The 12584-nt window shown below is 41.0% G+C and overlaps 1 protein-coding gene across 1 annotated transcript in view; it reads right to left on the bottom strand.

Annotated features, from left to right (window-relative positions):
• LOC145362488 (uncharacterized protein FLJ43738-like) overlaps window positions 1–12584 on the bottom strand; it is a 90090-nt gene that overhangs the window by 2824 nt on the left and 74682 nt on the right. The window contains exons 13-14 of the mRNA XM_080218508.1: window positions 11190–11334; window positions 5025–5224 (exon numbers count right to left, since the gene is read on the bottom strand). Of these exons, the coding sequence (XP_080074634.1) occupies window positions 5025–5224; window positions 11190–11334 (345 nt within the window). The remainder of the gene's footprint in view (window positions 1–5024; window positions 5225–11189; window positions 11335–12584) is intronic.

The following is a 12584-nucleotide window of genomic DNA, read 5'->3' as shown; positions in this document are numbered from 1 at the left end:
TGACAACTTCAAATAGTTAAATGTCAGTACATGCAGTACAAGAGATTTCTGAATTGAGGAGGAACTCGTGCACTATTAAAGGGAGAGAGAATGTCAGAGAGAACATCACCTATTGCACTTTTGTGCACACTGCCTTACTATCCAGTCAGTACTGGGTTGCTTACCTTCCGAACATGTGTAGGTTGTGCACCAAAATATAAATAACTACGTATAGTATATACATAAAATTAAATGCTATGACCTTTTTAAAAGTTTTGAAATGTGGTTATAATGCAATTTCATTGAAAATACTTTTTAAACCACCTGTTTGCAAAAATGTCATTAAGTTTATGAACCATGTTTACAATTAACAAATAATAAAACTTTATTATATCCTGTTTTTTGCAAATACATTGAAGTAAGCAAAAGTAGACAAGTTTCTGATGATTCTTTTAAGCCAGTGTATATTATGGATACAGTAAGACTTGTAGATTTAGACAGTATACTATACTGACTTTGTAAGCAAATATCAAGCATAGGGTGGATTGTGTGACACTTAAGTACCTAAAAAGGCTTAGGGTATTCAAAATAAACATTTGTATGGGTTTTTCTTACAGCTGAAGCTCATTGAACTGACTTAAGCACTGTATATTCTAAATAGACAACATTTTGAAAAGCGCTGAAAAAATTAGCAAAAAGACATACCTTCGTTAATATATTCTGTTTTGATGTTTTCATCTGAATTAATCTTAGCTGAGAATCAAGTAGGAGGAATGAGATGGCTGAAGTGGAGGCTGCTTAGGGCACTAAATAATATAGCTGAGAGGAGAGAATGATAATGAAAACAATAATCCTCAGCTGATCGTAGTCAGGGAAGGAGAATTTGCAGCCCTATATTACCGAACACGTTTAAAAATGAAAGAAGTTAATCCTGTGGATGATGGAAATGAGTTGCTGTAGTTAGATAATTTTTTTGGGTTATATTGGAAACATGTTGCAGCCTCCCATGAAAATACTTAATTAAAAATGAGATGTGCTGTGTAAATAGAACAATATTTTAAAGTGATAACTAAATAAATATAGGAATACCCAAATGAATGAATCTGCTTTGCTGAATGCAATGCATTACTACTCTCTTGTGAAGTATATTTAAAAAGCCATGAGATGCGCTATGTATCTTGGCTTGATAATAGGAGTGACTCAAGTCGGAAACAGCAGATAGAAATTATTGTATCAATCTGTGTAATTGATCATAAAATGGTCACGTTCTAAATAGCCTAGGATTTAACATGAAGATTGGAAAACATATATGTATGTATGTACATAATATATATATATTAACTTTAAGGAATTAAACAGTTTATGTAAAATGGGTGGAAGGACTTGTTCAGTACAGTGGCATAGTGATTAGCACTGCCGCCTCTTGGCGCCAGGGATCTGAGTTTGATTCCAGCCTTGGGTGACTATGTGGAGTTTGCACATTCTCCCTGTGTTTGTGTGGGTTTCCTCTGGGTGATCCAGTTTCCTCCCACTGTCTACAAATGTACAGCTTAATGTACAGTTGCCCCTTAGCGTACCAAAATGTGCAGGTATGGGGAAAAAATACTTCGGGTTACAGGGATAGGGCAAGAATGGGCCTGGATAAGGCGCTCAGGCAGAGAGTCGGTGCAGACTCAATGGACCAAATGGCGGCCTCTTGTGCTACGATTCTAAAATTTTATGCCAGATAAGAGCTGAGCTTGCAAGATACATTATAGATAGGATCAATTAACAGCGCAAACCAAGAATTTGATCCTCAACGGACTGTCAAAGCTTTTCATAGGCAAAATAAATCTGAATGCAAAAAGGTTACCGTGATGAATATAGGGATCAGCAACAATATGTGAAGCAGGTTGTTAAGGTGGGCAAATAAGTCTGGAAAACAATTCAGCTGCAAATATAAACTATAACTAAAAAATGCTTTCAACTCTAATAGCAGTCAGGGAGAATTGAGAAACTCTCAAATGTCCTCATGAAGCAGAAATTAAGGACAAGCATAAGACAGTTATTAAACCAAATAATTATTTACTCTGGATATTTCTAGCAAAGACATAAGCAACGTTCATTCTAAACTGCATTAACCCAACCGCAATTAATGACTTCAATGTAAATTATTTGGAACTGAAGTTGGGTAACAAGGGATCAATATTAATCAATTCCCCAGGGATGGATGCTATTCATTCCAGAGTACGAAGACACGAGAAGAGATTTATGAGACTGTGGTAATCATAATGAGAGGGCAGAATGAACACTGATAGTTTCCAGTCTACCTGGAGCCTGACTGTGTTGTATGTTTTCCAAAAAAAATGACAAAGCAGACACAGGTAAATAAAAAGTTTCATCAATCTTCCACCAATGCTGGGTAAAGTTAAGGAATTGCTTTAACAGCCCCAATGTCTTTTGAGGAAATAAAATCTCCAGTAGACCACAGAAACTCTATCAAAATATTATACAAAGACTTGGCTGAGAGTAATGTACTTGAGGTAGGATTCAGAGTTACAATTTGCAAATGAACTAGAATTTTGCAGAAGACAAAGGTGCGTTTGTTAGAAGAGCTGTGCTCTGATTTAATGGAGTGTTTGAGGAATTGTTTTCACCTGTTACAAATTTATATCAACAAATAATTGGGTTCAGAAACACTCTGCTATCTAAGTAGGCAATTGGTTGAGGAGGCAGCTTGCAAACTATGTGGAATTAGTTGAACAAAACAGTTCAGTGGAACAATGGCTAAAACGAACAAATGTAAAGTCCACATAGGAATACAAAAATCAGCAGGGTAATTGGAATATTGAAATATATAAAACTCAAGTGGAAATTATATCACGTCAGACCACACTTTGAGGACTGAGAAACAAGGACTACTTCTAATTCCTGAAGTTATTTCAGAGAACAGACTTGAGGCAAACCCTCATATAAAGATACTGAGAGCAGCTGTCGCTGGATCAAAATCCCGGAACACCTTTTCCAATAGCAGTGTGGGTGCGCCTATACTACTGGGACTGCAAAGTTTCAAGGAGGCAGTTCACTACCCACTGCAGTGGCAATTAAGGATGGGCAATAAATGTTGGCCTAGCCAGTAAAGCCCACATTCTGAAGTGAATAAAAAGCTATGGGATGAGTAATACTTAAGGAATTGACCATAATGACAGAGAGAGAAAATACAAAACAAGATGAAAAGGTTAAAGATTCAGCAAATTATTTAAAAGTATGAGAATAGTACAAAACGGTGTAAGTTCAAACTAGTAAAAGACATATTTCAGACCGAGGTCAGAACATTGTTTGCACAAAGAGTAAATAATCCATGGAATAAATTCCCAAATACATCAGCATGAAAAAAATTGTGGATCGTTTTAAAAAGAGATTGTTTTAACAATGTGTTTTCTTAATGCACATTGAATACATTCTAAATGAGTGAATAGGCCAAGTATGGGCCAAAAGGCAGCTATCATCTACATTTATCTTGTGAACAATCTCTAAGAGTATCTGGATAGAAGTGTAAAAGAAAAATCTCTCTGTAACATGGGGAAACACAGCGGTCAATTTACAAAAAACAATGACCAAATTACATATTTCAGGGGTGCAGATGGTTAATAACAGCAGATCTTTGCTCTCTTGTCTTCAAAAAGTACCATGAAATCTATTACACCCATCTGAGGGGGGAGGTGGAGCAATCTTAATTACATCCTTTGTTATAACTTTTACAATTCTATGCAGTTAATGCAACACTCCTTCAGTACTGCATTGAAGTGTCAGCCTAGATTCAAGCCCTGAAGATGAGCTTGAATTTGCAACTTTCTAATCCAAATTCAAGAGCATTACCACTGAATCAAAGCTGGTATCTTCATTGGCCACATGTACGATCTCTTCCTTTCCACCAGGAGCTACTCTAACCAATTTATAATTATCTGATTCTCCCGATGCTTTACTAAGCAAGCTGCAGTGACGTTGTATTGATTTTTAAGGCTAACACCACATTTTGCTCAAGCTTTTTCCACAAAATGAAAAGCTCCCCACCCACAGTTTTTGTAATTGCGAACCAAGAAGTCACAGAGGAAGCAGATAATTCATGTGAATTGAAAGCTGCTGTAAATATAATCCATCAATACGTGTGGATTTGGTAATGCACGCTCACAAATTCCAGTTCCTGAAATCGACCATTGAGAAAATGTACATCAAATTGCAAAAGTTTGCCACACAGAGAGGTCGTTTTGGCAGTTATCTTTGCTGGGTCAATCCAAAACTTAAACACGTTGCCTATGGCCATGCCATCTTCTGAAATGTTTGTCCATATTTTTCCCTAAAAGATGCAATGATTTCCATGTCAACCACTAATTAATTGTATCTACTTAAAACAAACGAGTTGAAGAAAGAAAATATGTCATAAAGCAAGCTCTATTTTCTGCCAACTGAAGATTATTTTGAGATTTTTGTCAGATGACATATTTTCTTTCCTCAACTCGTTTGTTTTAAGTAGATACAATTAATTAGTGGTTGACATGGAAATCATTGCATCTTTTAGGGAAAAATATGGACAAACATTTCAGAAGATGGCATGGCCATAGGCAACGTGTTTAAGTTTTGGATTGACCCAGCAAAGATAACTGCCAAAACGACCTCTCTGTGTGGCAAACTTTTGCAATTTGATGTACATTTTCTCAATGGTCGATTTCAGGAACTGGAATTTGTGAGCGTGCATTACCAAATCCACACGTATTGATGGATTATATTTACAGCAGCTTTCAATTCACATGAATTATCTGCTTCCTCTGTGACTTCTTGGTTCGCAATTACAAAAACTGTGGGTGGGGAGCTTTTCATTTTGTGGAAAAAGCTTGAGCAAAATGTGGTGTTAGCCTTAAAAATCAATACAACGTCACTGCAGCTTGCTTAGTAAAGCATCGGGAGAAAGATTTTAGTTGACCATCTCTGGGTTGTGAGACACAAAGTGTCAGGATTTTGTTGTTCATGTATTCTATAATGACTTTAAAGGAAATTAAACAACATACCTTTTGAAAAGTGAAGGGCTGCTTGAGTGTGGCTCTCCCAAAGTTGTCTAGCTGTGTGCAATCTTCTGGCTCCATTGTCTGTAACTCAAAAGCTATATTACGTGGACATTTATCCTTGGTATTGTCTGCTATCATTTTTGAGCGCCAGTCCTTATAACCTTTGTAAATAGCATCAAGTTGTTCCGCTCTTAACTTATCACCTGAAATGCAAAATTCCATGCAATATTTCAATTTTTCTTTTTAAATTGTCATTATATATGAAAATTTCAGATAGGAAACGACTGTTATTCCATCCACATTGTCTCATATCATTGTGATGTCTTCCACAATTGGATACTTCTTTCCCCTGAGAATACATGGCATCTCTTGGGAAAGACAAAATAAACAGTAGTTTTCACACATTGTGGAATGGAAGATGGTTAAATTTGCAAGATTAGCGAGCACTCATTAAAAGGAATACCAAAATAACGAAGCATTTAATCCAGTGGAAGAAACTTCACATAGATGATTCTGCTTAATGCATTACTCTTCCAAAGAATTACAGTACCATCTGATATGAGAACACCCTATATGAAGAACTGATTAGGATTCTGGTGTACTCCAGTATACTTAACTTCTTTTAAGGCATTCTTCAGCTATAATTTTCCTTAAACAATAATTCATTAAATGGTTTACATTGGCATGGCTATACTATGCTGCAAAAGCTATATAATGTATTAGTGTTAGATTAGTTAAGGTTCTCGTGGATATAAAAGGGTCAAAGTGATTTTTCTGTAAATACCTGTAATTTTAATTGTCAAATGCAAAGTTTAATGCTGTTAGTGTGTGAACTTTTTATAACTGCATTCACATATCTCAATAAATACCAAATACCATTTTTTGTTATGATTGTCAAAGCATTTGCAACAGTGACATGGAGACTTTAGAGTCAAATTTGGCCAATAGCACAAGGAAAAAGATGGTTAACAAAATATTTTTCCAGGAGTCCAGGGAAAGGAGACACCGTCTTAAAAATCAGAGCTAGGTCATTCAGGGAGGAATCATTCAAACAATGCTGTAAGGGTGGATGTCTCTCCTACTGAAAGTAGTAAATTCGCAATTAATTAATAATCGTAAATCTGAGACTGATGTGTTTTTTTTAGACAAGGTTTTTAAAGGATTTTGAGCCAGCAACACTAAAGGAACAGTGATATGGTTGCTGATTATGATAGTCAGTGGCTTGGAAGTGGACATCCCGGTGTGTTTTTCCTGATGTATCTGCTGTCCTCGTCCTTCCAGATGGTAGTGTTATTAGTTTGGAAGGTGCTGTCTAAGAAGCCTTAGTGAGTTTCTGCAGGAGATCTACACTAGTGCCACTGTGCATCAGTGGTGGAAGGAGTGAATATATGTTTGTGGAAGAGATAGGAAGAGTTCTGGATTGCATCAAGCTTCTTGAGTGTTGTTGGAGCTTCACTCATCCAGGCAAAGGAAGAGTATTCCATCACCCCCCTGACTTTGTTGATCGTGGACAGGCTGTGGAGAGTCAGGAGGTAAGTTGCTCACTGCAGGATTTCTAGCCTCTGACCTGCTCTTGAAGCCACAGTATTTATATGGCAAATCCAGATGAGTTTCTGGCCAATGGTAACATGCCCAAGTTGTTGATAGAGGGGGATTCAGCAAAGAATCATAGAATCATAGACCCCTACTGAGCAGAAAGAGACCCTTCGGCCCATCAAGTCTGCACTGAACACAATCCCACCCAGGCCCTACTCCCATATCATACCCACTAATCCCTCTAACCTACACATTCCTGCATGCCATTGAATGCCAAGGAGCTATGGTTAGATTACTATTGGAGATAATCATTGCATGGCATCTGTGTGGCTCAAGTGTAATTTACCACTAGTCATCCCAAGCCTGAATATTGTGCAGGTCTTGTTGCATTTGGACATGGACTGCTTTCTCACTTCTGACCTTCTGATGGAAGGTCATTGATGAGGCAGCTGTGGATGGTTGGGTCTAGATAAAAATGTCCAAGAAACTTCTTTATAATTCTGCAACTGCTTCATGCTCATATGGCCCTAACTATCATAAATGGGAGATCTGAAGCAGCTTCTTTCGCAATTCCCAGCAGTGTTAAGCATGGCTGTCTGATAGCTCCCATATTATTTATGATCTGCCTGATAGTGGCTGTTCACCTCATCAAAGATCTGCTTCCCTCTGGTGTGAGTATGAATGTCACCCAGATGGAAAACCCTTTAACCTCGGTTGCCTCAATTCCAAAAAATATAAGCCAGAATTTTACCAGCCTGCCCACCAAGGGATCAAAGTGGGCAAGGGGCAGAGCATAGGAAGGTCCCGTTGAACTTGGGCAGGATTTTATGGTTTTGTAAGAAGTTGTAAAATCCCACCCATTGTCTACAGTTTGCAGATGACTGCAGTCTTGATGCCCCCTCTTGCATCAGATCTGCAAACCACTCTTGATATCTTCAATTCTACATACAAGGGACTCTGTGTGTTCTTGAACGTTGCCAAAACAAACCTCATAGGTCAACCCAGACCTGGTCAGTCAAATACTTTCAGCTAGACCTGGTCTGTCCAAAGATGTGTCGGTTAGGTGGATTGGCCATGCTAAATTGCCCTGGTGTCAGGGGCACTATGTAGGGCAAATAATCATGGGATTGTGGTCGATGCAGACTTGATGAGCCAAATGGCCTCCTTCTGCATTATAAGATTCAATGATTCTATTCTGCTTTATAGTTATGCTGAAGGAGACACTGCATATAGGATTATCAAGGAGATTTATAGGATAAATGCTGAGAGAAATGTTTCCCCTCCTAGCAGAGCCTAGGATCAAAAGGCAATGAGATAAAGAGGCAACAATTTAAGACTGAGATTAGGAGGGATTTCCTTTCTCAAAGGATTGGGAGTCTTTGGAACTAACTCCTTGGCACAGAGAGCTCTGGGGGCAGAGTACTTGTGTATATTCAAAGCTAAGATAAATTTTTGATCAATTTTGATCATGACCCTTGATCAAGGGTTATGGGAAAGGGTAGAAAAGTGGGCATGAGGAATGTTGGATCAGCCCTGATTCTACTGAATGGTGAAGCAGGCTCAAGGGGTCAAACAGCCTATTCCTGTTCCTATTTTTTATGAACTTACTGCCCTTACCTTGGCAGCCACTTCTCTCAAAGAGCCACTATTGACAAGGAGATCCAGCACCAGATCATCCTAATGCAAACGGAGCCAGTAAATGTTTGACAACATAGACTTCCACAAACAAACTAGTGTCCTAGTGTACAGAGCAGCTGTTATCACCAGATTCCTGTATTGCAATGAGACGTGGATTGTATATAGGCAACCCATAAGAGTGCTCAAGAAACTCCATCAGTGATGTCTCTGCCGCATCCTCCAGGTTCAATGGACGTACCAGACAAACTCTGGTGTCCTTCTGGAAGCCAGCTGCACAAACATTCAGGCAAAATTCCTGCAAAATCAACTTGGATAGCTGAAAACCATTTCTTGCCAGGTCCTTATTTATTCTCAACTTTCAAATGGCCAGTGACTCGGGGAAGGACAAGGAAAATGTTGCAAAGACCCTTGAAGTGAAGCAACATTGAGATTAATGAATAGGAGCAGTTTACTACCAGCCATTCAAAATGGTGACAACTTGTCCGTCAGACTACGCTACACTTGAGTCCACATGCCTTGAAGAGGCAGAGTGTCAACAGAGAAGGAAAGGAAGCAAATCCTGCACTCTAGATCCCACTATCTCCTGGGAATTATAGAATCCCTGCAGTGCTGAAGTAGGCCAATCAGCCATCAAGCCTGCACTGACAACAATCCTACCTAGGCCCCCTCCCCATAAACCATGTATTTACCCTGCTAGTCCACCTGACACTAAGGGGCAATTTAACATATCCAATCCACCTAACCCTGGCTGATACCGGAGTTGAGGGGGTTGAGCTATGAGGAGAGGCTGAATAAACTAGGCTTGTACTCGTTAGAGTTTAGAAGAATGAGGGGAGATCTCATTGAGACGTATAAGATGATGAATGGGATGGATAGGATAGAGGTGGAAAGACTCTTCCCGCTCAAAAAAGACAGTAGGACTAGGGGGCACAGCCTCAAGATAAAGGGGGGGAGGTTCAGAACGGAGTTGAGGAGGAACTTCTTCACTCAAAGGGTGGTGAATCTCTGGAATTCTCTGCCCGTTGAAGTGGTGGAGGCTGCCTCGCTAAATATTTTTAAGAAGCGGGTTGATGGGTTTTTGATAAGAGAGGGGATTAAGGGTTATGGGGAGAGGGCGGGAAAGTGGAACTGAGCCACGACAGATCAGCCATGATCTTATTGAATGGCGGGGCAGGCTCGAAGGGCCAGATGGCCTACTCCTGCTCCTATTTCTTATGTTCTTATGTTCTTAACCCGCACATTCTTGGACTGTGGGAAGAAACCAGAGCACCTGGAGGAAACCCATGCAGACACAGGGAGAATGTACAAAATCCACACAGTCACCTAAGCTGGGAATTGAACTTGGGTCCTTGGCACTGCGAGACAGCAGTGCTAACCACTGTGCCACGTGCTGCCCATGTTTTACACCATGAGTGCTCCAAGACTTCAGTTCACTCACATGAAGACCCATGCCACAAACCCTAAGAGGAGGTGATGGCCTAGTGATGTTATCACCAGACTATTAATCCAGAAACTCAGCTAATGTCCTGGGGAATTGGGTTCAAATCCCACCATGGCAGCTGGTGGAATTTGAATTCAATAAAAAAATCTGGAATTAAGAATCTACTGATGACCATGAAACCATTATCGATTGTCAGAAAAACTCGTCTGGTTCACTAAAGTCCTTTAGGCAAAGAAGTCTGCTGTCTTACCTGGTCTGGCCTACATGTGATTCCAGAACCAAGCAATGTGTTTGGCTGTCAACTGCCTTTGGGCAACTAGGGATGGGCAATAAACGCTGGCCAGTCAGCGATGCTCATGTCCCAAAAATGAATAAAAAAAAATCTCGTGACCCTGATTGCATAGAGGGACAGCCAACAATAACGACTAATGTAGCAAAATCATTAACACATTTAAATAGATTAATTTGTAGCAAATCAAGTGGAGAGGGAATTTCAGATAAAGCATTAAGCGTTTATACACTGGAGTCCTGCATAGCAATTTCACATTCTCACGCATGTGCGGGGGCGATTCTCCCATTCTGGGAGATTTCAGAGGGGTTGGATTAGCGTGAGCTATGGTGGGTGTCCGGCCTCTCCCAGCGCTGTCAGGTCTGTGCCGGAAATAGGCGCGGAGCTGGATATGCAGAAGGTCATTTAAATGTAATTTAAATATGATTAGCAGGCCAGGGATTGAAGTCTCCAGACCTGCTAGCCCCTCCCATCCCACTAGAAGTATTTTACTCCAATGGAGTTTACAGTAGCCCCCCCACTTTGAGAGTTAGCAGCCTGACCCTGCTGGAGTGAAGAGGGAGCCAATCAAGCCCCCCCCCCCCCGAGGGTAGAGCACTGGGGGGAGCAATGGGCATCGGTACTGCCCCTGCACTGCCCAAGGGGCACAGTAACAATGCCCAGGGGGCACCTTAGCACTGCCCTGCCCCATGAGGCCTTGGCAATCGGTAGGGGATCCCACTGCCACTCTGCATAGGGATCAGTGGGGGAGGGAGGGTGGTGCAGCCTACTGGGGGAGTAATGCTACAGTTAATACTACAACTTCCCTGGTGGGAGAGTCATGGCTGGGCCCAGATATAATTGGGGGGGGGGCAGCGATCAAGAGGTAGCAGACAGGGGCCACTGCACGTGCGGTGATCTTGATGCTGACAGATTGGCACACGCGCAGTGGCCAGCTCAGTTGTCTGCTGCTGACCTCTCGGTCAGAAATAGACCCTGCCTTCAGCTTTTCAACATGAATCACACTTGGGCTCTCTGCAGTGCACAGAGTTTGGGAAATTCTTCTCTTAATTCCCACTGAAATAAAACAGTGAGATTTACTCTAGCTTTCACGCAAATTCGACACTTAGTTTTTTTGTATCGTCCCCTGTGGTCTCCGTAATGCTATTCTCTCCTATATTCCTTTTGCTTTGCTTGCGAGTTAGTAAATATTCAATGTCGCACCTTGCAAAGTCTGCAATGAGGATTTGTATTTTTTTATATTACTAACGATTAAAGTACATACCTGCCAAATGAATACTGGCTGGGGGTGGTGAATAAGTTAGCTTCTTGTATAAGTCAAAATCTTTATGCCTGTCACTCCATTTCCATTTGCCACGTGTCAGGTTAGCTGTATATAGATTATCATATAAAACATGTTCCTTCCAAGCCTGGGGAAAAAAAAAGTATTCACGCCATCAACAGTAACAAAAAGACTACACAGTGAAGCAGTCAATGTGCAAGTGAGTTATGCATGATGGACTTGATTTGTTGCCAGAAAGGTGAACAAGGATAGCCTGAAGTCACCCTTAGATTTCATTGGAGTAAATCTAGTAGGAGCAACATGGTGGCACAGCGGTTAGCACTGCTGCCTCACAGCACCAGGGACCCAGGATCGATTCCCGGCTTGGGTCACTGTCTGTGTTGAGTCTGCATGTTCTCCCAGTGTCTGCATGGGTTTCGTCTGGGGTGTTCTGGTTTCCAACTGCAGTCTGAAAGATGTGCTGGCTAGGTGCATTGGCTGTGCTAAATTCTTCCTCAGCGTACCCGGATAGGCGCCAGAGTGTGGCGTCTAGGGGATTCTCACATAACTTCACTGAATTGTTAATGTAAGCCTAATTGTGACAATAAGACATCAATTAGGCATTCTGATGTAGCACACTGGTCCAGGCCATTTGCATTTCTGATGCCAAACTTTCCTGCGTATTAAGCCCAGGGTAGAGAATGAACGTGGACTGACAACCACCTACAGTGTTAATGTCGGGGCAAAAGAAGCACTCCTCTTCCTTGTGGTTCCACATTAAGGTTTTTTTTTTAAGTGTTTATTTTTTGGCAGCCTCCTGACAGCTTAGGTTGCATAGAGCTTCAAAGCCTAGTGGGAGCTTGCGCAATGCAAGAGTACAATATTGAAACAAGGCATGTGTCTGGATGACGTAAAGAAAAGGGCTGACGGACTTAGTGATGTCCAAACACCTGCAATAATCAGGCATCTCCTGTTAGCCATTAAGATGGTGTCTGTGCTGGTACTCGGGAGGAGCAATTTGCTTAGTGCCACTTGCCTGCCTCTTCTCCATAGCCCTGCAATCTTTCCTTTTCACATAATAATCCAATTTCCCTTTCAAAGCCTTGTCTCACCCTGTCTCCATCACACTCGCTCCCAGTATATTCCAGATCCTAACTACTTGTGACATAAAGCAGTTGTTTTCTTATGCTGTCATTGTTTCTTTTGCCAGTTACCTTAAACCCTTCTAACAATGAGAGTAGTTTCTCCCTATCTACACTGTCCAGATACCTCATGATTTTGAATACCTTTTAAATCTCCTTGTTTTGTGGTATCTATAACTACAACATTAACTGTATGTGGTGATTGAAGAGGATGCACTGAGGGAGTGCGTGTGGATGTACTGGTTATTTAGCTTGA

This window comes from Carcharhinus amblyrhynchos, chromosome 3 (genome assembly GCF_965287045.1).
Source record: "Carcharhinus amblyrhynchos chromosome 3, sCarAmb.v2.hapA, whole genome shotgun sequence".
NCBI classification, from domain to species: Eukaryota; Metazoa; Chordata; class Chondrichthyes; order Carcharhiniformes; family Carcharhinidae; genus Carcharhinus; species Carcharhinus amblyrhynchos.
Note: the sequence above shows the minus strand (reverse complement) of the source record. Positions and strands in the feature narration are given on the sequence as shown.